The 15,808-nt window shown below is 50.1% G+C and overlaps 1 protein-coding gene across 2 annotated transcripts in view; it reads right to left on the reverse strand.

The window, feature by feature from the left end:
- Positions 1-15,808, reverse strand: part of SPTB (spectrin beta, erythrocytic) — a 118,464-nt gene that overhangs the window by 57,108 nt on the left and 45,548 nt on the right. For both annotated transcript variants that reach the window (XM_053673288.1, XM_053673289.1), the window contains exon 2: positions 9,097-9,295. In XM_053673288.1, the coding sequence (XP_053529263.1) occupies positions 9,097-9,244 (148 nt within the window). In that variant the 5' untranslated portion in view covers positions 9,245-9,295. The remainder of the gene's footprint in view (positions 1-9,096; positions 9,296-15,808) is intronic.

The following is a 15,808-nucleotide window of genomic DNA, read 5'->3' on the forward strand; positions in this document are numbered from 1 at the left end:
AAACTTCGATGACGATGATGACGCAGATGCCTATCCCGCATCATAAAGCCTAGCACGGGGGCAGGCCCTCAGGGGCACGCCGCAAGCAGTGGTGCCATTCTACTCTCTCGTCTGCTCCGGAGAGGAATTTTTTTTCAACCTACCTACTCCTGTCACGCTGGTCCTGTGAACAACTAGAACATAGGTTCCCTGCCTATAAGGATTTAAAATCTAGCTAGGGTTGATTCTAGCAGAGAATCTTATTTTATTTTATGTTATTAATTTTATTATAATTATACATGTAGTAATGATTATTTTTAAAATCATTCTATTTTTTTCTTTTTTTAAAACAAGATTTTATTTATTTGTCTTTAGAGGGGAAGGGAAGGAGAAAGGGAGACAAACATCAATGTATGGTTGCCTCTCATGCATCCCCCACTGGGAACTGGCCTGCAACCCAGGCATGTGCTCTGACTGGGAATCAAACTGCGATCCTTTGGTTTGCAGGCCTACACCCAATCCACTGAGATATACCATCCAGGGCCCTATTTTATTTTTTCTATGAGTAAGGACTACATAGTTTTAAAAGATTTTATCTATCTATTTTTAGAGAGAGGGCAAAGGAGGGAGAAAGGGAGAAAAACATAATGTGTGAGAGAAACAGCGATAAGTTACTTCTCTCATGCCCCCAACTGGGGACCTGGCCCACAACACAGGCGTGTGCCCTGAACTGGCAGCTTTTTGGTCCACAGGCTGGCACTCAATCCACTGAGCCACACCACCCAGAGCGTAACAGAGAACTTTAGGATGCTTATTACAAACCTGCAAATGCCAGAAAAAAAGCACCAAAGACTGACTTTAAAAGTGATCAGTTTAACACTAAGATGTTGGTTAACTAGACTGGGCACATTAATACAAAGGAAGACTATACAGCCATGAAAACGAGGATCTGCATGTTTACTGACACGAAAAGATATTCATAGTATACTGCTCAGTGAAACAGATTCTGAGATTTTACTATAGATGATATTTTAATACTTACATGTAGTCATATATCTACAGGCATTAAAATGTCTACATGAGACTTGAACAATGTCTAGTTTTCAGTTTTTTATCTGCTTTTCTAATTCTTTTCTACACTAAATACATATTGTTGTATAATAAAATATTTAAAGATAGACAAGTAATCACCTATTTTTAAAAATAAAATAGAGTATATACTGTAGGAAAAGGAAACAAGTTATCTTAAATCAACTTAAATAAAGAATCGTTTTTGAAGAAGTGGAATGGGAGGGAAGGAAGCGGGTCTTGTCTAAAGCCCCTCAGGTGGAAACAGGCAAGTGCCCATGTGCACACGTGGTCATGTGTGTACCCGTGTACAGGTCCGGGGGTGAGGCTGAGAACCAGTCAACCTACCCAGAGAAGAGAAGTTCAAGGGCAGCCTAGGGAATCTGAACTTGGAACTTTATACTCCAGGTAAAGAAGAGGCTGGAGATTCTTAAGTCAAACAACATCTCACTAAAAATTGTGGGGGGACGATTCTAACTGCCCTGTGTAAACACGATGGGACAGAGGAGAGGCTGGAGTGAGGTGGCCGCAGAAGCCCCTGCTTGAGGTGACACGGTCCAACGGCAGGTGAACAATGGACATGAAGTGAGAGGGGCTGACGTGGACAGTAACACAGAACAAGGGTCAGCGGGCGCTGGCAGGTGAGGGTATTCAGAGGCTGTAAGACAGGAGTAAAAATGAGTTCAGTGTTTTGATCAAAAGGCTCAAGAAGCTGGTGGTGGCAGAAAAAATGGGACGGAGCATCTCAAGTGCAGCACCAAGGAGGAGAGAATGCAGGTCTAAAGCACATTGGAGAGGACCCGGGAGCCGCAGCGGAACCCAATGTAATGACTTTAAAACCCAGCAGTTTTGTCCTGCCCTGCCACTTCCGGCTGTATGACCTCCCTCATCTGTAAAGGGCCCAGCTGCACCCCACCTCCTTCAGAGTGCCAGGAGAGCCAGTGAGCCACCGAGGAAAAAAGCACCTGGCACACTGAGCAGCTGTGCAGGCACCAAGCACTGCCATCCTGCACGCCGGTGATGGCTGCATGGGGGCGCTACGCTCGCTGAGATTGAGGGGCACACAGGTAAGAGGCCCCAGGACTCAGCTAGCCTAGCCTCTGAGGAACAGGGAATTTATGGGGACCCCACTGATTTGCTAAAAAGGATCAATGCCCATCCCCCAAGCTAGGAAGCAGAGCTCCACAGGTGCCTCCCTCCCAGGCTGCCAGAGCTGGGAAGGCCTTGAGCATCCTCAGGTTCCTGCCCCTTGTTTGCCAGGTGAGGAAACAGAGGCCCTGAGGAGCAGAACAGTGACTTGGCCAAGGTCACGGAACCAGAGAGCCCGCAATGGAGGCAGGACCGAAGAATGATGTTGCTGGGACGGACCATGTTCTCTTCCCCCTGGCTCCCAGGCTGGCTCGCACTGCCACCTCCCCTTCCTGGACTGTGGCACCTCGACCTGTTCTCCCCATTGAGGTCAGAGAGATCTTAAAAAACCCTCACGTAACCATGTCAATTCCCTGTGAGAAGCAGGTTGATGGGCTGTGAGCAGCTCCACCCCGCTGGCAGCTCCGAGCCTATAGCTCTCCCTGCTAAGGGCTCCCACCCTTTGATCTGGAAAACCAGGCCAATTCCTTTGCAAATAATCACCTCATTAAATTCCTCAGCCAGTCCTTTTGCATTTCCTGCTGCTTCCTGCCAGGACCCTGAAGTGGCCATGGCCTGTAAGGGATCCTGTGATGTGGCTCCTGCCTGCCCCCTCCTACCCACCCGTCCCTTCAGGCCCGCTCCAACAAGCCCCTGCTCGTACCGAATTGGGTTGTAAGCTATAGGTTATGCTATAAACTCTTACAGTTCTCAGTAAACCTTCACGGCATTTATCATAACTTGTCATTATACACATATGTCCGCATTTATATAAACACATGTGTGATTATCTGACCCACTTCACTCTCACTAGACTGTAAAATGAGATTCCCTGGTTGATCTAGTTTCCAGAGTCTGAAGGCCAAAGGGTTCGGAGGCAAGATGCTCCCCGAGACTCAGCTGCTACCAAGCTTCCTTGTCACTCTCTCTCAGTGACATGATTAGGAGGGAAAATGAAGAATGCTACAAATGCTCTGGAGATACCGCCTCTCCCACCAAGCAGCACGCAGGGGGGCCCATCCCAGGGGTGAGGGGCGTGGGTGCCGGCTGCTCCCAGGACCCACAAGCAGTCAGGGCCTGGTGCCAGAGCCTGCCCTTGGGAACAAAGCTGACAGCCCACAGGAATGTCCCAAAGATGGAGGAGGCTATTACCACGGCTCACTCAGACCGAACCGCGTGGGGAGGGAACGGAGCCTTATTATTAACCTCGGTGTATTAATATTTGATCACGGCTCTCCACGATGATAGATAGCAGTCATCCAGAGACAGGGAGCAGCCTTCATCCTGCAAAGCTTCTCAAGGAGGAAGAGCAGCTCTTACCAAGAGGGGAGAGGGGACAGTGAGAGAAGGTGTTATGTCCTGGGCCAGGACACACAGTGTAGGTGACATGCCCACCTCTCTTGCAGGTTTGCCTGCACAGGTAAGTGGCAGGTTTATCTGAACAGCAGTCTGTCTTGGGGGAGGGGGAACTCACAATGGCTGACTTCCAAGAGAAAGCTGCTGAGCCGATTTTTTCCCCTTTGGACAGTATACTGAAATGATGGTTAATAATTATACATATTTCCGTGAATAGTGTATGTCCCCAATATATAGTCTCTAAATAAAACTCCATTCCATGTTTTGAAATCTGAGAAGAAAACATTGGAAAAACCTCTCACTAATGACAGCTGATCTTTGTGCCCACAGGTAGCTCAAGAAAGAGAGACATGAGGACCATAAACACCTGATGCCTTGGTCTCCCTTCAGGTGCTGCATCTGAATTTGTCCACTTAACAGACTTCCAAGAAGCTGCTGATCCCCCACCCCGGTGTGGCAAAAAAAAGAAACCACTCACCCTCTGGACATAAAGCCCTCCTCAGGTGACCAGGGCACCTGGGCTCAGCATCATTTTGGTGCAGGTAGGGAAAGAGGAGCAGGGAGAGGCCAAGCATCATTTTTGCCACCAAAGTCAGGAAGGAGCCCAACCACCCTCTCTGGAGAGTTCCTGGGGAGTCAAGGGGGGTGGGCAGGGAGCAGCAGGGTCTGAGGACCACCATCCTGGGGCTCTGATGGAACTTCTGCTGATCACAAAACTTGACCTTGGAGCCTGGGCACAGTGGGTCTGGAAGGCGTTGAAGGTTCAAAGAGGCAGCAACAATTGCTTCGGAGCACAGGATGCAGCCTGCAGTGCACCTGCTGTCCTTGGGCATTCTCTGAATTGTCCTTAATCAACCTCACCACTCGGCCTCATCTCATTTCTAGCATGAAGGCTACAAACAGAACACAGAAAGAAGTGCATCTCTAGCTTGAAATGTCATTTGGATTCCCATTTTGAGTGGGCTACACAATTTTGCTCTCTTTGTTGGAAAAGGGCAGCTCTGTGTAGCCTCTCCCACAGCCATTGTTCAATGAACCAGAGAGGATGAAGAAGGGTGTGTCCGTTCTTCTCCTCCTGACAGGCCTTATCAGGAGGCCGGGACTGCAAGCTGGTGCTCTGTGCACTGGGGAGCTGGGACGCCAAACTGTGTGCATGTGTGCGGCAGGGGGAGAAGGCAGGAGGGAAGCTGGTGCACAGGGTTTCTCTTTTCGGGGCACCTTTCTGTTGCACTGCTCCTCTCCCAGCTGGGCCACATCTGCCCTGAGCACCTGGGGTACATGACCAGGTGTGAGGAGGGATGCAGGCAGCAGGGGCTTCCTCTGGGATATGGAGGGAGGGCACAGAGGGTGGGCATTCTGGCTGGGTAATTCCCTGCAGATGCCACAAATGTCTATGGAATGGCTTCCAGTATGAAGAAGGGAAGGGGAGGAAGGGGGGTACTCCGGAAGACAATGAAAGTGACTCTAGAAGACACTGATAGCTTTTCTACTGAAACTCTAAGGCTGGGACATCTTGGTGGGATAGGAACTTGGCCTTGTCAGCTGTTTCCCTACCTCTAATCTTTCAAAGAAGGTCCAGAAAGTGGGCTGCCTGGGAAGGAGCTGGAGCCATCACGGCAGAGGACAGCTCCCTGAAGAACCCTCATGGCTATGCAACACAGAACCTCAAAAAGTGCTGCCAGCTTCAGAGGCTGACACTGAGAAGTAACATCTGCCCAGGGACCTACTAGGCAAATATTCCTGCTGAGCCCCCAGCCGTCCCCTTGGCATTGCCAAGGTCAAATGCATCTCCTTTCAGGAGCCCTCTGCAGTGTTTTCTCTCCCTCCCCGTCCCCCCCCCCACCTTTCACTTTAGCTAGGCTGATCTGCAGTTTCAAATCCAGAGTAATTCATTCTGGAGAGAGGTTGGGTATCTGTATAGCAATGTGGTGGTTTCTACCTAGAATAACCAGATGTCTTGTTAATCTTGGCCCGGGGCTGGGGGAGAGCTAGAAAAGATTAGAAAGGGAGAATAGGGAGTACTTCCTCTGGAGCTGAGAGAAAGTTGACTGAAGAGGCAGAAAAGATGGAATCCAGTTAACCAAGTGGAAGTCTTTGAACTGCAGGTCACTAAGGAGAGGAGGACTCGGAGGAGCTGCCACACCAGGCCCAAGGCGGATCCTTTGGATGCCTGGGCCATGGAAGAGACAGGGCTGGGGTCTTGACCGGATGGCCTCCAGGAGAAAATCCTCACAGCAGGGGGCTTCCTCCCACGGGCACTGGGTCTCTCGGGACCAAGCCAAGAGCTCCGAACACAAGCATCGGCCTAATTTCCCCAGTCCCTGGTTCTTCTTTTCCAACCCAGGCATTCTGAGAAAAAGTTGAAGGTGAAGGAGGAAGAAATTGACCCTGAAACAGGCCAAGGTAACTGGGCCATGGAATGAGCTGATGATCTTGAATGTCTGAAGCTGGTAGAAGGGACAGAGAGATACTAAGAAGATTTCCTATAAATACAGACATTTGCTTAGTATTTTTAAAATATTTTTTTATTCTTTTAAAGATTTTATTCACCCATTTTTAGAGAGAGGGGAAGGGAGGGAGAAAGAGTGGGAGAGAAACATTAACGTGTGGTTGCCTCTCATGTGGCCCCTCATTGGGGACCTGGCCTGCAACCCAGGCATGTGCCCTGACGAGGAACCGAACTAGTAGCCCTTTGATTTGCAGCCCGTGCTCAGTCCACTGAGCTACACTAGCCAGGGTGCTTAGTATTTTATTATTGATAAAAAGTGTGCATAAACTTTATCTTACTTGACACTGACAACCTTGGGAAGGTACTACTGTCTCCACCTGATAGAACAGGAAACTGATTCAGCCGTCCTCTTCAGAGCAGCATTAGAGATGGAATCAGGACTTGGATCTGGGTCTGGTGACCTTTTCCTTTTCACCCCAGGAGCTTCAACTTTAGACAGAAAATTCCAGGCCTATCTTTCTGACCTTGCCACACAAACCTACAAAGCAGATCACTGCCACCTTATAAGAAAACACAGAACCCAATGCCTTCCTTGCCCTAGTACACAGGAGTCGGGGGTGGCCATGGAGCATGCCAGGACGATGGAAACCAGAGGTAGCTTCTGCTTCCTAAGCCTCTTTGGAAAGACTGACCCCTGCCCAGACTGCCCGGGCAGCTCCAGAGATGGTGCTGCAGAGAAAAATGTCAGGAAGCCAAACCTGGGGAGGCTGACACTTCCTTTCTCTGCTCCACCTGCCTATCAGAATGGGTCCAGCGGGCCACTCTACTTTGGACCTTCCTTCTCAAAGCTTTAGTTTCTCCCATAGGTCACTCAGACTGAACTCTCAGGAGAGGAAAAGATGGTAAACTGTTTGGGTTTTTCTTTGTTTTCACACATCCTGAATGGAGCCCAAACTTCCAGGTTTGCTTGTTAGCTGGATGTTTGAACCATTAAGGCTCCTGCAACTCTCCACTCTGTGGTTCCTCTCTCCCTGGCGGGGCATTCAGATTCTTTGGTAGACAAGAAGCACTAAGAAGCACGCTCTTGGTGAGGAACAGGCAAAGCTGGAAAAGACTCTTTCCTGATGAACCTGATTAACCCATTTTGCTAGTTTCCCAGGCTGCTCATCAGACCTGGCTAACACTTTCAGGCCAAGTGGACAAACTCTTAGCCCGTTTGCCTGTCAGTCACACGCACCCTTCGATCAGTCCCCAGCTCCAGGCCACCTCCTCAACAAACAAGTCCTTGGCTCTCCCTTCATCTCTTCCTTTGCTCTCTTATTGCTATTTAATTATGTGCCTTTTTACAGTTCCTCTCTAATTCTACCCGTGCTAATTAATTATGAACAGCGTTCATTTTCCCTAATAGATCATAAACTCCTTAGAGGCAGACACTATGCAGTATTTATCTCTGTGCTTCTCCCCCCCACACACTTTTGTGTCTGGTCAAGGGTTTAGCTCTACACAGAGTAGGAGTTCAATGGATCGTTGTTAAAATGGAATTTACCTTGGTTCTTTAAAAAAAAACCCACAAAAAAAACAGGGTATCTGTGAAACAAATCAAATGATCCTTGCACAAAAGGCAGCCTCACTCCTCAAACTGTCCTTGGACAAACCTCATGGAATAGGTGCCCTTCTCCCTCTGGCCACATTGCCAGGGTCGCTATAGCCAGAACCCGCCAGCACGAGGGACGACCAGACTGGCAAAGGCAAGAGATCCGAGTTTGGTTATTTAAAGGGGTTAAAATTACATAAACAAATGCAAGGGATTGGTGCTATTATATGTCCCCAAGGAAAACCAGGGAAGGATCTTGTGTCATAGGGGGTCATGAGGAGGCAATGAAGGAAAAAGAAAGGGAGTTTCCTGCCAAGAACAAGGACACAAAAGGTGATAGCTGAAGCCTAAATGGATTCCCCACCATGAAAGGAAATGAGACACCCCATTCCTTTTATGGGAATGGGTCACCCAGACACTCCTGAGGTGAAAGGTCACTGTGGTCTCACAGGGGCCTAGGGCCCTGCTTATGCTTCAAGGTCAGCTATAGACCAAGGCATGTGGGAGCAGAGTGGAGGGAGGAAATTTGGAAGGGTACTGTCATGAAATTCAGATAAAGCCATGAGCAATGGGGGCCGGGGGAGAGTCGCTCTAGAAGGTGCTTGTTGAAAAGCCTGTGCCCTTTGTACATGGCAAAAGATGGGAACAAGCAACGAAGGGGGAACAAGGCTGATTTGGGCCACTCACTGGTAGAGCAGGTGCAGTGATCCACCCCGACCTCTGGCCACACCCTACACCGCCCCATAGAACTCCAACTCTCTCACTGGCCAAGGACTTAGGGTCAACATATAGCTCCCCTGGGCCAGGCTCCAGGAAGGCAGCGGTCACAGGGGTTGGTGGGGAAAAGAAAAGCCCCAAGAATCAGATCTCAGCCAGCAGGAGAGGAGAAGGCATTTCTACCAGAGATTTAAGCTCTCTCTCCATCCCTCTCCCAACCCCCAGAACACACGCACAGACACACACACACACACACACAGAGACCTCTATTATAAACCTGGTAAGTAAAAATCTAATTCTCATTTAAGGATAAGAGGTTTAGTCCAGAAAAATCCTCCTTTCTGAAGCAGTGTTCTCAATTTTTTCTATCAGACCACTCTTTCCTCGTGGGACCACAAAGAGGATGATGACAACACCTCTATCCAGGTCCGGGCAAGACACGGAGATGCATACGAAGGCCTCATGCACCTCTGCCCGCTGTCCTTCCCCCAGACACTTCTTCGCCCAAACTTTCCCTTACTTCTGACTTTGTCCTCAGATCATGCAGGACAGAGGCGGAGGGCAGGGCCCACCTGGCACCACTTCCCACCTAGGAGGGAGTGGAGGACACGCGGGAGCAGAGGCTGCCTGAGCCGGCGCTCTCTCCCGAGGGGGCCCCGCCTCTCTAGCCACACAACCACATCTCCGTCACTGTGCTGCCAGGGCTCACGACAATGCACACAGAGGGTTCGCCACAGGCAAGGAGGGGAGTGAGCCTTGGGACTGTGAGAACAGCTTCTCTAACCCACATGGCCCCCAACGGTACCTGCCAAGGCCTTGATCCGGGACCTCTCAAAGAGCCTGGCTGAGCTGTTGTCATTATCCAGCTCATCGTCCGGGACATCCCAGCGGGCATTGATCCGGCTGTACGGTGGCTGGTTGCCCACGTTTTCAATCTCCGTGGCTGATGTCATGTCAGCAGGCTCTTAGCAGCTATGCCTGCCTCAGTCTTCATGGAAGGGTCCCTGGTGGGGGGGGGGACAGCAACAGAGTCAGAGGGTTAGCTCCCACCCCCTTGGACTTTTTCTCAGGGGAAACTTATTTGGAGCATCCTACAGGAGTAGATCCTTGTGGGAGCCGCACAGAGTGCCATCTGCCTGGCCATGCTTCCGACCCAGGGTCTCTGCCTCCTTGGATAATAAAATATTGCAGCAGCAGCAGCAGCAGGAACAGTAACAGCGGCGGTGGCGGCAGGGACAGAGAGCTGATGCAGCAAGGGTCAGGACGGCCAGCAGGTGGAGACATCAGTCGTAGCAAGCCCTCTTCCTCCAAACCCGCTACTGCTGCTGCGGGAGCAGGGGAGGGCGGCTCTTCTGGGAGCCTGAGGCTGGTGGGTTGAGCTGGGAAGATCAGCTCCACCCCCACCCCCACCAGGTGGACTGGGGGAAGAGGAGAAGAGGGGAGAAGCTGGAAGCTGGCTGAATCTGACTCAAACACGAATCAGTGGTAAGAGAGATGAATGTGAGCTTCAAGATGCCATTGGTGTCAGCAGCACCGGTAGCTGTGCGGGAAAGTACACTCCTCCCAGAGGCTGCCCAAGAGCTTTCTGAGGTCTTCCCAGCTGCAAATAGTCAGAAAGCTGAGCTTTTGGTTTTGCCATCTCTGATGTGCGACCAGGTGCTCAGAGGAGGTTTCCTGTTGAATCCCAGGACAGAGCAAGGGGTCCAGGCGAGCCTGCTGTCCCATCAAAGCCACCAGCATCACGGTTGGGGGGTGGTGAGGGGATCCCATGGACAATGGAGCTGTGTGTGTTCACCTATGTAATCAACATGGAACACAGGAGCATTGGGGCCTCACTCACCTGTCACTTATCATGTCTGCCCACTTGTTCATTCATTCATAATTAATTCAAATATGCACCAACCCCCAAAAAGATGGCAGGCACTGCGCTAGACAGCTATGAGTAAGACAGAAAGGACCCTGTCCTCACGGAGCTTATATTCAGGCAGCGAGAGAGATGATTAAATAAGCAGTTACAGTAAGTGTGGTGTGTGCACCCTTGGGAAAGAACAGGAAAGGTCTGGAACTCGTGGTAGGACTGGGTGTTGGGAAGGGAAGTTCAAGCCGATTCCTAAAGAAACCTCGGAGGCATCCTGTGAAGGGGTACATGGAAAGGGGCAAGGCCCCACAGAGGGGAGCAAGAGCAGAAGCATAGTTCCGAAAGTGAGAGAGAACACGGCAAAGTGAGAGACCGTGCCATGCAAGGAGAGGGCGAGGGTGAGGGTGGGGAGGAAGTGGGGCAGGAAGCTAGAGGCACCAGGCTGGGTCCTGAAAGTCTTGGGCCTTAGTAAAATGACTAGCTTTCCTTTAGCCTTAATTTCCTCACCAGTACCTGCCAATGAGTCATCTCTCCAGGGAGCTTAAGGGACCCAAGATCAAGTCTGTAAGAGAGGACAGGGAGCCCAGAGCCTTCATGTCCAAGAGAGCAAAAGTGGGAGGGGTGGGGCGGGCAGGCTGTGTGGCAGACAAATGACACATGTTCACAACTAGTGAGCTATCAGGTAAACCACTCCCTCCACAAGTGTGTGCACTCACACTACACAAACACACACTCCAGCACACACACTCACCCACCCGAGCAGGCACACACCTGAAGAAGAAATGAAGTGAGCTCACCAATCCAAGCATAACTGCGGTGCCAGGGCCCTTGTTTTCCAAACAGAATCACTTCAGACTCCCCCCCCCTCCCCAGTCTGACTAATCAATCCCACCACATCCCTTTGAGGTAAGACAGGAGCCAGAATTATCCACCCTAATTGCGTAAGGGAGAAAACCAAGCCTATTATAGGATGAGACCTCCCCAAGGTCATCTAGGAAATTACTGCTGTGGCTGGGACCAAAGGCCAAGCTGCAGCCTGTTCATCCCCCTCCACCAGGCTGATTTTAGGAAGCCAGTGGGAAAAGAACATGGCACACAGGGACAGGGGACATGCCCCAGCTTCTAGGACTTGGCAAAGGTGTTTGCTACTCAGGAGAGGGAAGGTAGAAGGTGGAAAAGCCAGTCCTTACCACTACACAACATGCCCCGTGATGCCAGGCCTGTACCCAAGAACACCCTGGCCCCTTTGGAACAACCTGTTATTGTCTACAGTGGGACAGGCTACTTCCAGGGCTCACATTCCCTTCACAACTGGATGGGCAAAGGTAGCCGGGAAGGACTCCACACTCCACGTGCCTTTCCCCACCTCTTGGAAGGGGAACTACAGCTGGCTCTGAGCGGGAGAGGCTGAGGGACCCAGCACCCAGAAGGGCTGAGCTGCCAGACGCAGGAGACGCAGGAGGCGAGGTGAGATCAGATCCTGCGTGCAGGAGGTAACCGGACCCTGGCTCTCCTTGTCTTGGGCTATTTTTAAGAGTGGCTGCGAGAGGCCCAAGCCACAGTGCTGGGGGAGTGAGATTACCTTTGCTGTGGCTCCGTAAATAAGTCTGCCCCAGAAAAGATGAGCCTGAGCAGGCAGCCCAGCAGCCCCGCATTCAAGACAAGATTGATGGTCCTGGGTGCAGAAGAGCAGCCACTAGACAGCAATTCATCCTGCTTAAAAGCGCCATGCCTCCTGCCACTGCGGCTAGGGAAGGCAGCAGCTAGGGAAGGCAGCAGCTAGGGAAGGCAGCAGCCAGGGAAGGCAGCGGCTAGGGAAGGCAGCAGCTAGGGAAGGCAGCAGCCAGGCAACGGCTCTGCTCCGAACGCGAGAAAAACGTGTGTCTAAATACACAAGTCCAGGGTGTTTCCTTGTTGTTGTTGTCTTTAGAAGGGTCAGGCCCCTGAAGACAAACGCCAAGGAAAGAAGATTCAGAAACTCAAGGAAGGTCCTCTTCCTCCTGTCCCCAGCCACGCCCACCGCAGTGGCCTGCCCAGATGGCTCTCCATCAGAGCCAAGGGGTGGGGGTGGGGGACAGAATGCACAGCGGCAAGGGGCGAATCTCGGAGAATTTAGGTGCAAGAGGCAGAGGTGAAGAAAATAAGAAAACCACAGATGGTTATTCCAAGAAAACCAAATCAAACCAAAACCAAAACCAACACCAAAAAACTCCTTGATGCCTAAAACCAAATTTAACCCAGTGCTTTCCCAGTGTCATCCACGTCTAGTTTCTTTACTGTCACGATGTCCTGCTGAAGGCCTGACAGCAAAAAAACCATCAGTACTGAAAAGAATAGCGTATGTTGAGCAGTCACAGTGGGGCTACCTAAGCAAACGGGGAGTCATGGAAATGACGTTTCAGTTGGTACCCAAGAGGAACGTGGAGATGAGGTGGGCTGGTCACGTGAGAGGCTCTAAGTCACCTGTGCACCTGGACTGTTGCTCCCTGAGTATGCAGGCAACCAGTACACGGCCCCCCGTACACCCGAAGCTGTACCCCACTCCCCTGCCATGAAACTTAGGAAAAGAGGCACAAGTAGTAGTTCTTTGTTCAGTCGCTCCCAATCCACCCTCAAGCTCCCAAGAAATCCTTCTCATAATCTACTAGACCCTGGTTGGACTGTACGTGGGTCTTCTCTGGCCTGGGTGACCCTGTGCCCAGGAAAGCCCACCTTTCCTTTCCATCTATCTACCTGCCTGTCTAGCAGCTGGGCAGGCCTGTCTCTAAAGGCAGAGTCCACCGGCTCACCCCGACCCAGTGAGCTCTGCCACCTCTGTCCCCAGGCTATATTTTGAGCCGGATGGGTCCCTAGAAGATTTGCCCATGGCTCAGGATTGAACAGCTCATCTCATTTCACAGGGCACTCACTCCCAGACGGAGTGCCTGCTTGGTATGCAGATTTCACAATGTTGCTGATGAAATCCACAGCTCCGCCCTTTCCACGTGTGCCCAGGAACCCATCCGCTTCTGGGATCAGGTGTTAGGCCTCAGAATCACAACCTCCCGTGCTATGCCCAGTTAATCCCTATGTGCTAGGAACCCAAGAAGTGGCTGCAGCAGCAGCTGCTCTCTGCCTGCAGGGTGCTGCTGGAGCCCTAGCTAGAACTCACCTTGGCCCTCCCCGCAGTGCCCGGCAGAAGAGGATGGCTTCTCTTTTCGTCTCCTCCCCATCCCCTCTGCTCTTCTCTGGGCCACTCAAATGTGAGAAGCAGCAAAGCCCAGTGTACTTTAGGAGTGGCAAATGGGATAAATACAGGGTGGTGCCCCTCGGCCTTAGCAGGGTCCCAGGTGGAGGCTGTTGAAATAGCTTGGACACCATCTTGCTGAAACAGAATTTACACCCACTCTATCTTTGTTGTCTCTCTAGCTGTAAGGTTTGACTCCTCACCTGCTATCTGTTTTGTGCTGCCCCCAAACCTACTTCTCAAATGTGTTTTGGTACTATGGCAACCCAGGTCAGGAGATTAAACCCTGAAGTTTCCCTGCCAATGCATTTACAATGCACGTTCACAGACACCTTAAAGACTCAAATACATAAACATTCACTAAATCATCATGAGACAATAAACCAAAAAACAAAAATAAATAAATAAAACCAGCATGAGAGCCAGTGAGATGCCCAGTGTGGGGTACTCTGAGTCTATCTCCAGCCTTAACCTCCTCCCCACCCCCAAGCTCTAGTCTAGCACCTCCATTGGCCGACCAGATGTCTCTACCTAGAGATGACAGCTCAGGCTCAATATGGCTAAGACTAGGCACGTGGCTCCCAGGATAGGAGAATAAAGGGGTTTCGAGACCATGGGGTGACAGTGAGGCCCAGGTAAGCCTACCACCTGTGGGTGACCTTTCCAGCAGATGGACATTACCACTAGTGCCTGGACTGAGCTGCTTCCCCTCCCCAGAGCACACTCCACTTTTGCACACTCCACAGTTCCCATCCCAACCTGTGGGCCCCAGTCCTTCAGTGGCAGAGTGTGGCTTGGGATTCTTCAAGTCTCCAGATCCCTATCTGTGGTTGACACTATCAAGGATTGCCATGCATTTGCAATGTCCTTGCCATTCTAGTCTGCTGCTGTTTGGGAAGGCCTTACCCAGACCCTTCTGCTCCAGTTTCGGTCACCAGGCAGGGACTTAGGCACACATGTCACAACTTGTCCACCCTCATCATGGAAAAATTTCTTACTAAGAACTGGCTCCAGTTATGCTGCAGCTGCTGGAATTGGGGTGGGGGTTGGGATCATGGCCCCAACAGTTCTTACAGGGATTGGGCTGGGGAACAGGTGCAGCCCAGCTCTGATACAGGGATGGTCTCATTAGCTATCTTAACAGCATCGATCAGTGCCTCATCTTCTCCACAGAGGCAGATGTCCACTGGGAATGACTAAGGAGAGACGATACTCTTAATATACATACATAGTTTTCAAAGACCATCTTCTACTGGGATTCTTGGGCCCAGTATCTACATTCACAGAAAGCTATTACAATCCAATAACTCTTCTTAACTCTCCCAGCTCACTTCTCTCAAGATAGACACTGGTCTCCTCTCCCCAGATAAGTACCATTCTATGGTAGTTGAACTGAAAGCTGATGCCCAATTTCTCATCTTCTACAGAGACTTTTCCAGAACACCCATAGCGACCTCTCCCTTTTCTGGTAAAAACTGCATGGGGGAGGGGCAGTGAAGTCTCAACATTGGAAGTGGCCAAGAATAGATCAAAATAATCATTGAGATATTTCTAATGGAGTAACCGATTCAGAAAAGATCATCAAAAATAAAATGATTAGATAAGAGGTTGATGGGAGTTACACAGTAGGATCGAGTGAGTTCCCAATACTGGAATTCACTGACAAGTCTTAACATCACTACAGGACAACTAGATATTGCGTGTCTCCTGATATGATGTAATCTAAAGGACATTGTGGCCAATGACACGTATGCCAAAGAAAGTTGAGTCTCAACCTGACGAAGTCTTAGCACTAACTTCCCATTTATAGGAATTATAGGAGATTGAGTGACAACGTGAGGAAGCAAATAAACCCAGAGTGTGGGATATGCTACAGACAACTGACCCCATGTCTCTGATAAGTCAATGGCATTAAAACACACACACACACACACACACACACACACACACACACACACAAGATGCAAAGAGTAGGGACTTCTACAGATCAAAAGAGCCTTAATAGATGCAATAACTCAATGCTTTGTGTACCCTGTTTGGATCTTGAATCAAATAACTATCAAAACACACTATCAACCAGAAAAAATCTGAATTATAGACTCCATACTGGGTGATAATCAGGAATTATAATCAATTATGTTAGGTGTGATAATCATGTTGTGGTAGTGTAAGAAAATGAACATTTTTTAAGAGATGCTGATGCATGTAGGGAGTGGGACATGACATGTCACCTGGGATTTGCTTAAATATGCTTTGGCAAAATGGGAGCAGAGGAAACAAGTGGGGAACCCCTGAAATAATGTTGACTTGGAGTGATCCACACTTGGGGATGTTCATAATACTATATTCTCTCTACTTTTCGTATGTTTGAAACTCTGTACAGTAGAAATGCTCATATATCATTAAACTTAAATTTTACCAATTTTATAAAAA

Source organism: Artibeus jamaicensis, unplaced genomic scaffold (genome assembly GCF_021234435.1).
Source record: "Artibeus jamaicensis isolate MK-2021 breed Jamaican fruit bat unplaced genomic scaffold, CSHL_Jam_final contig_851, whole genome shotgun sequence".
NCBI lineage: Eukaryota > Metazoa > Chordata > Mammalia > Chiroptera > Phyllostomidae > Artibeus > Artibeus jamaicensis.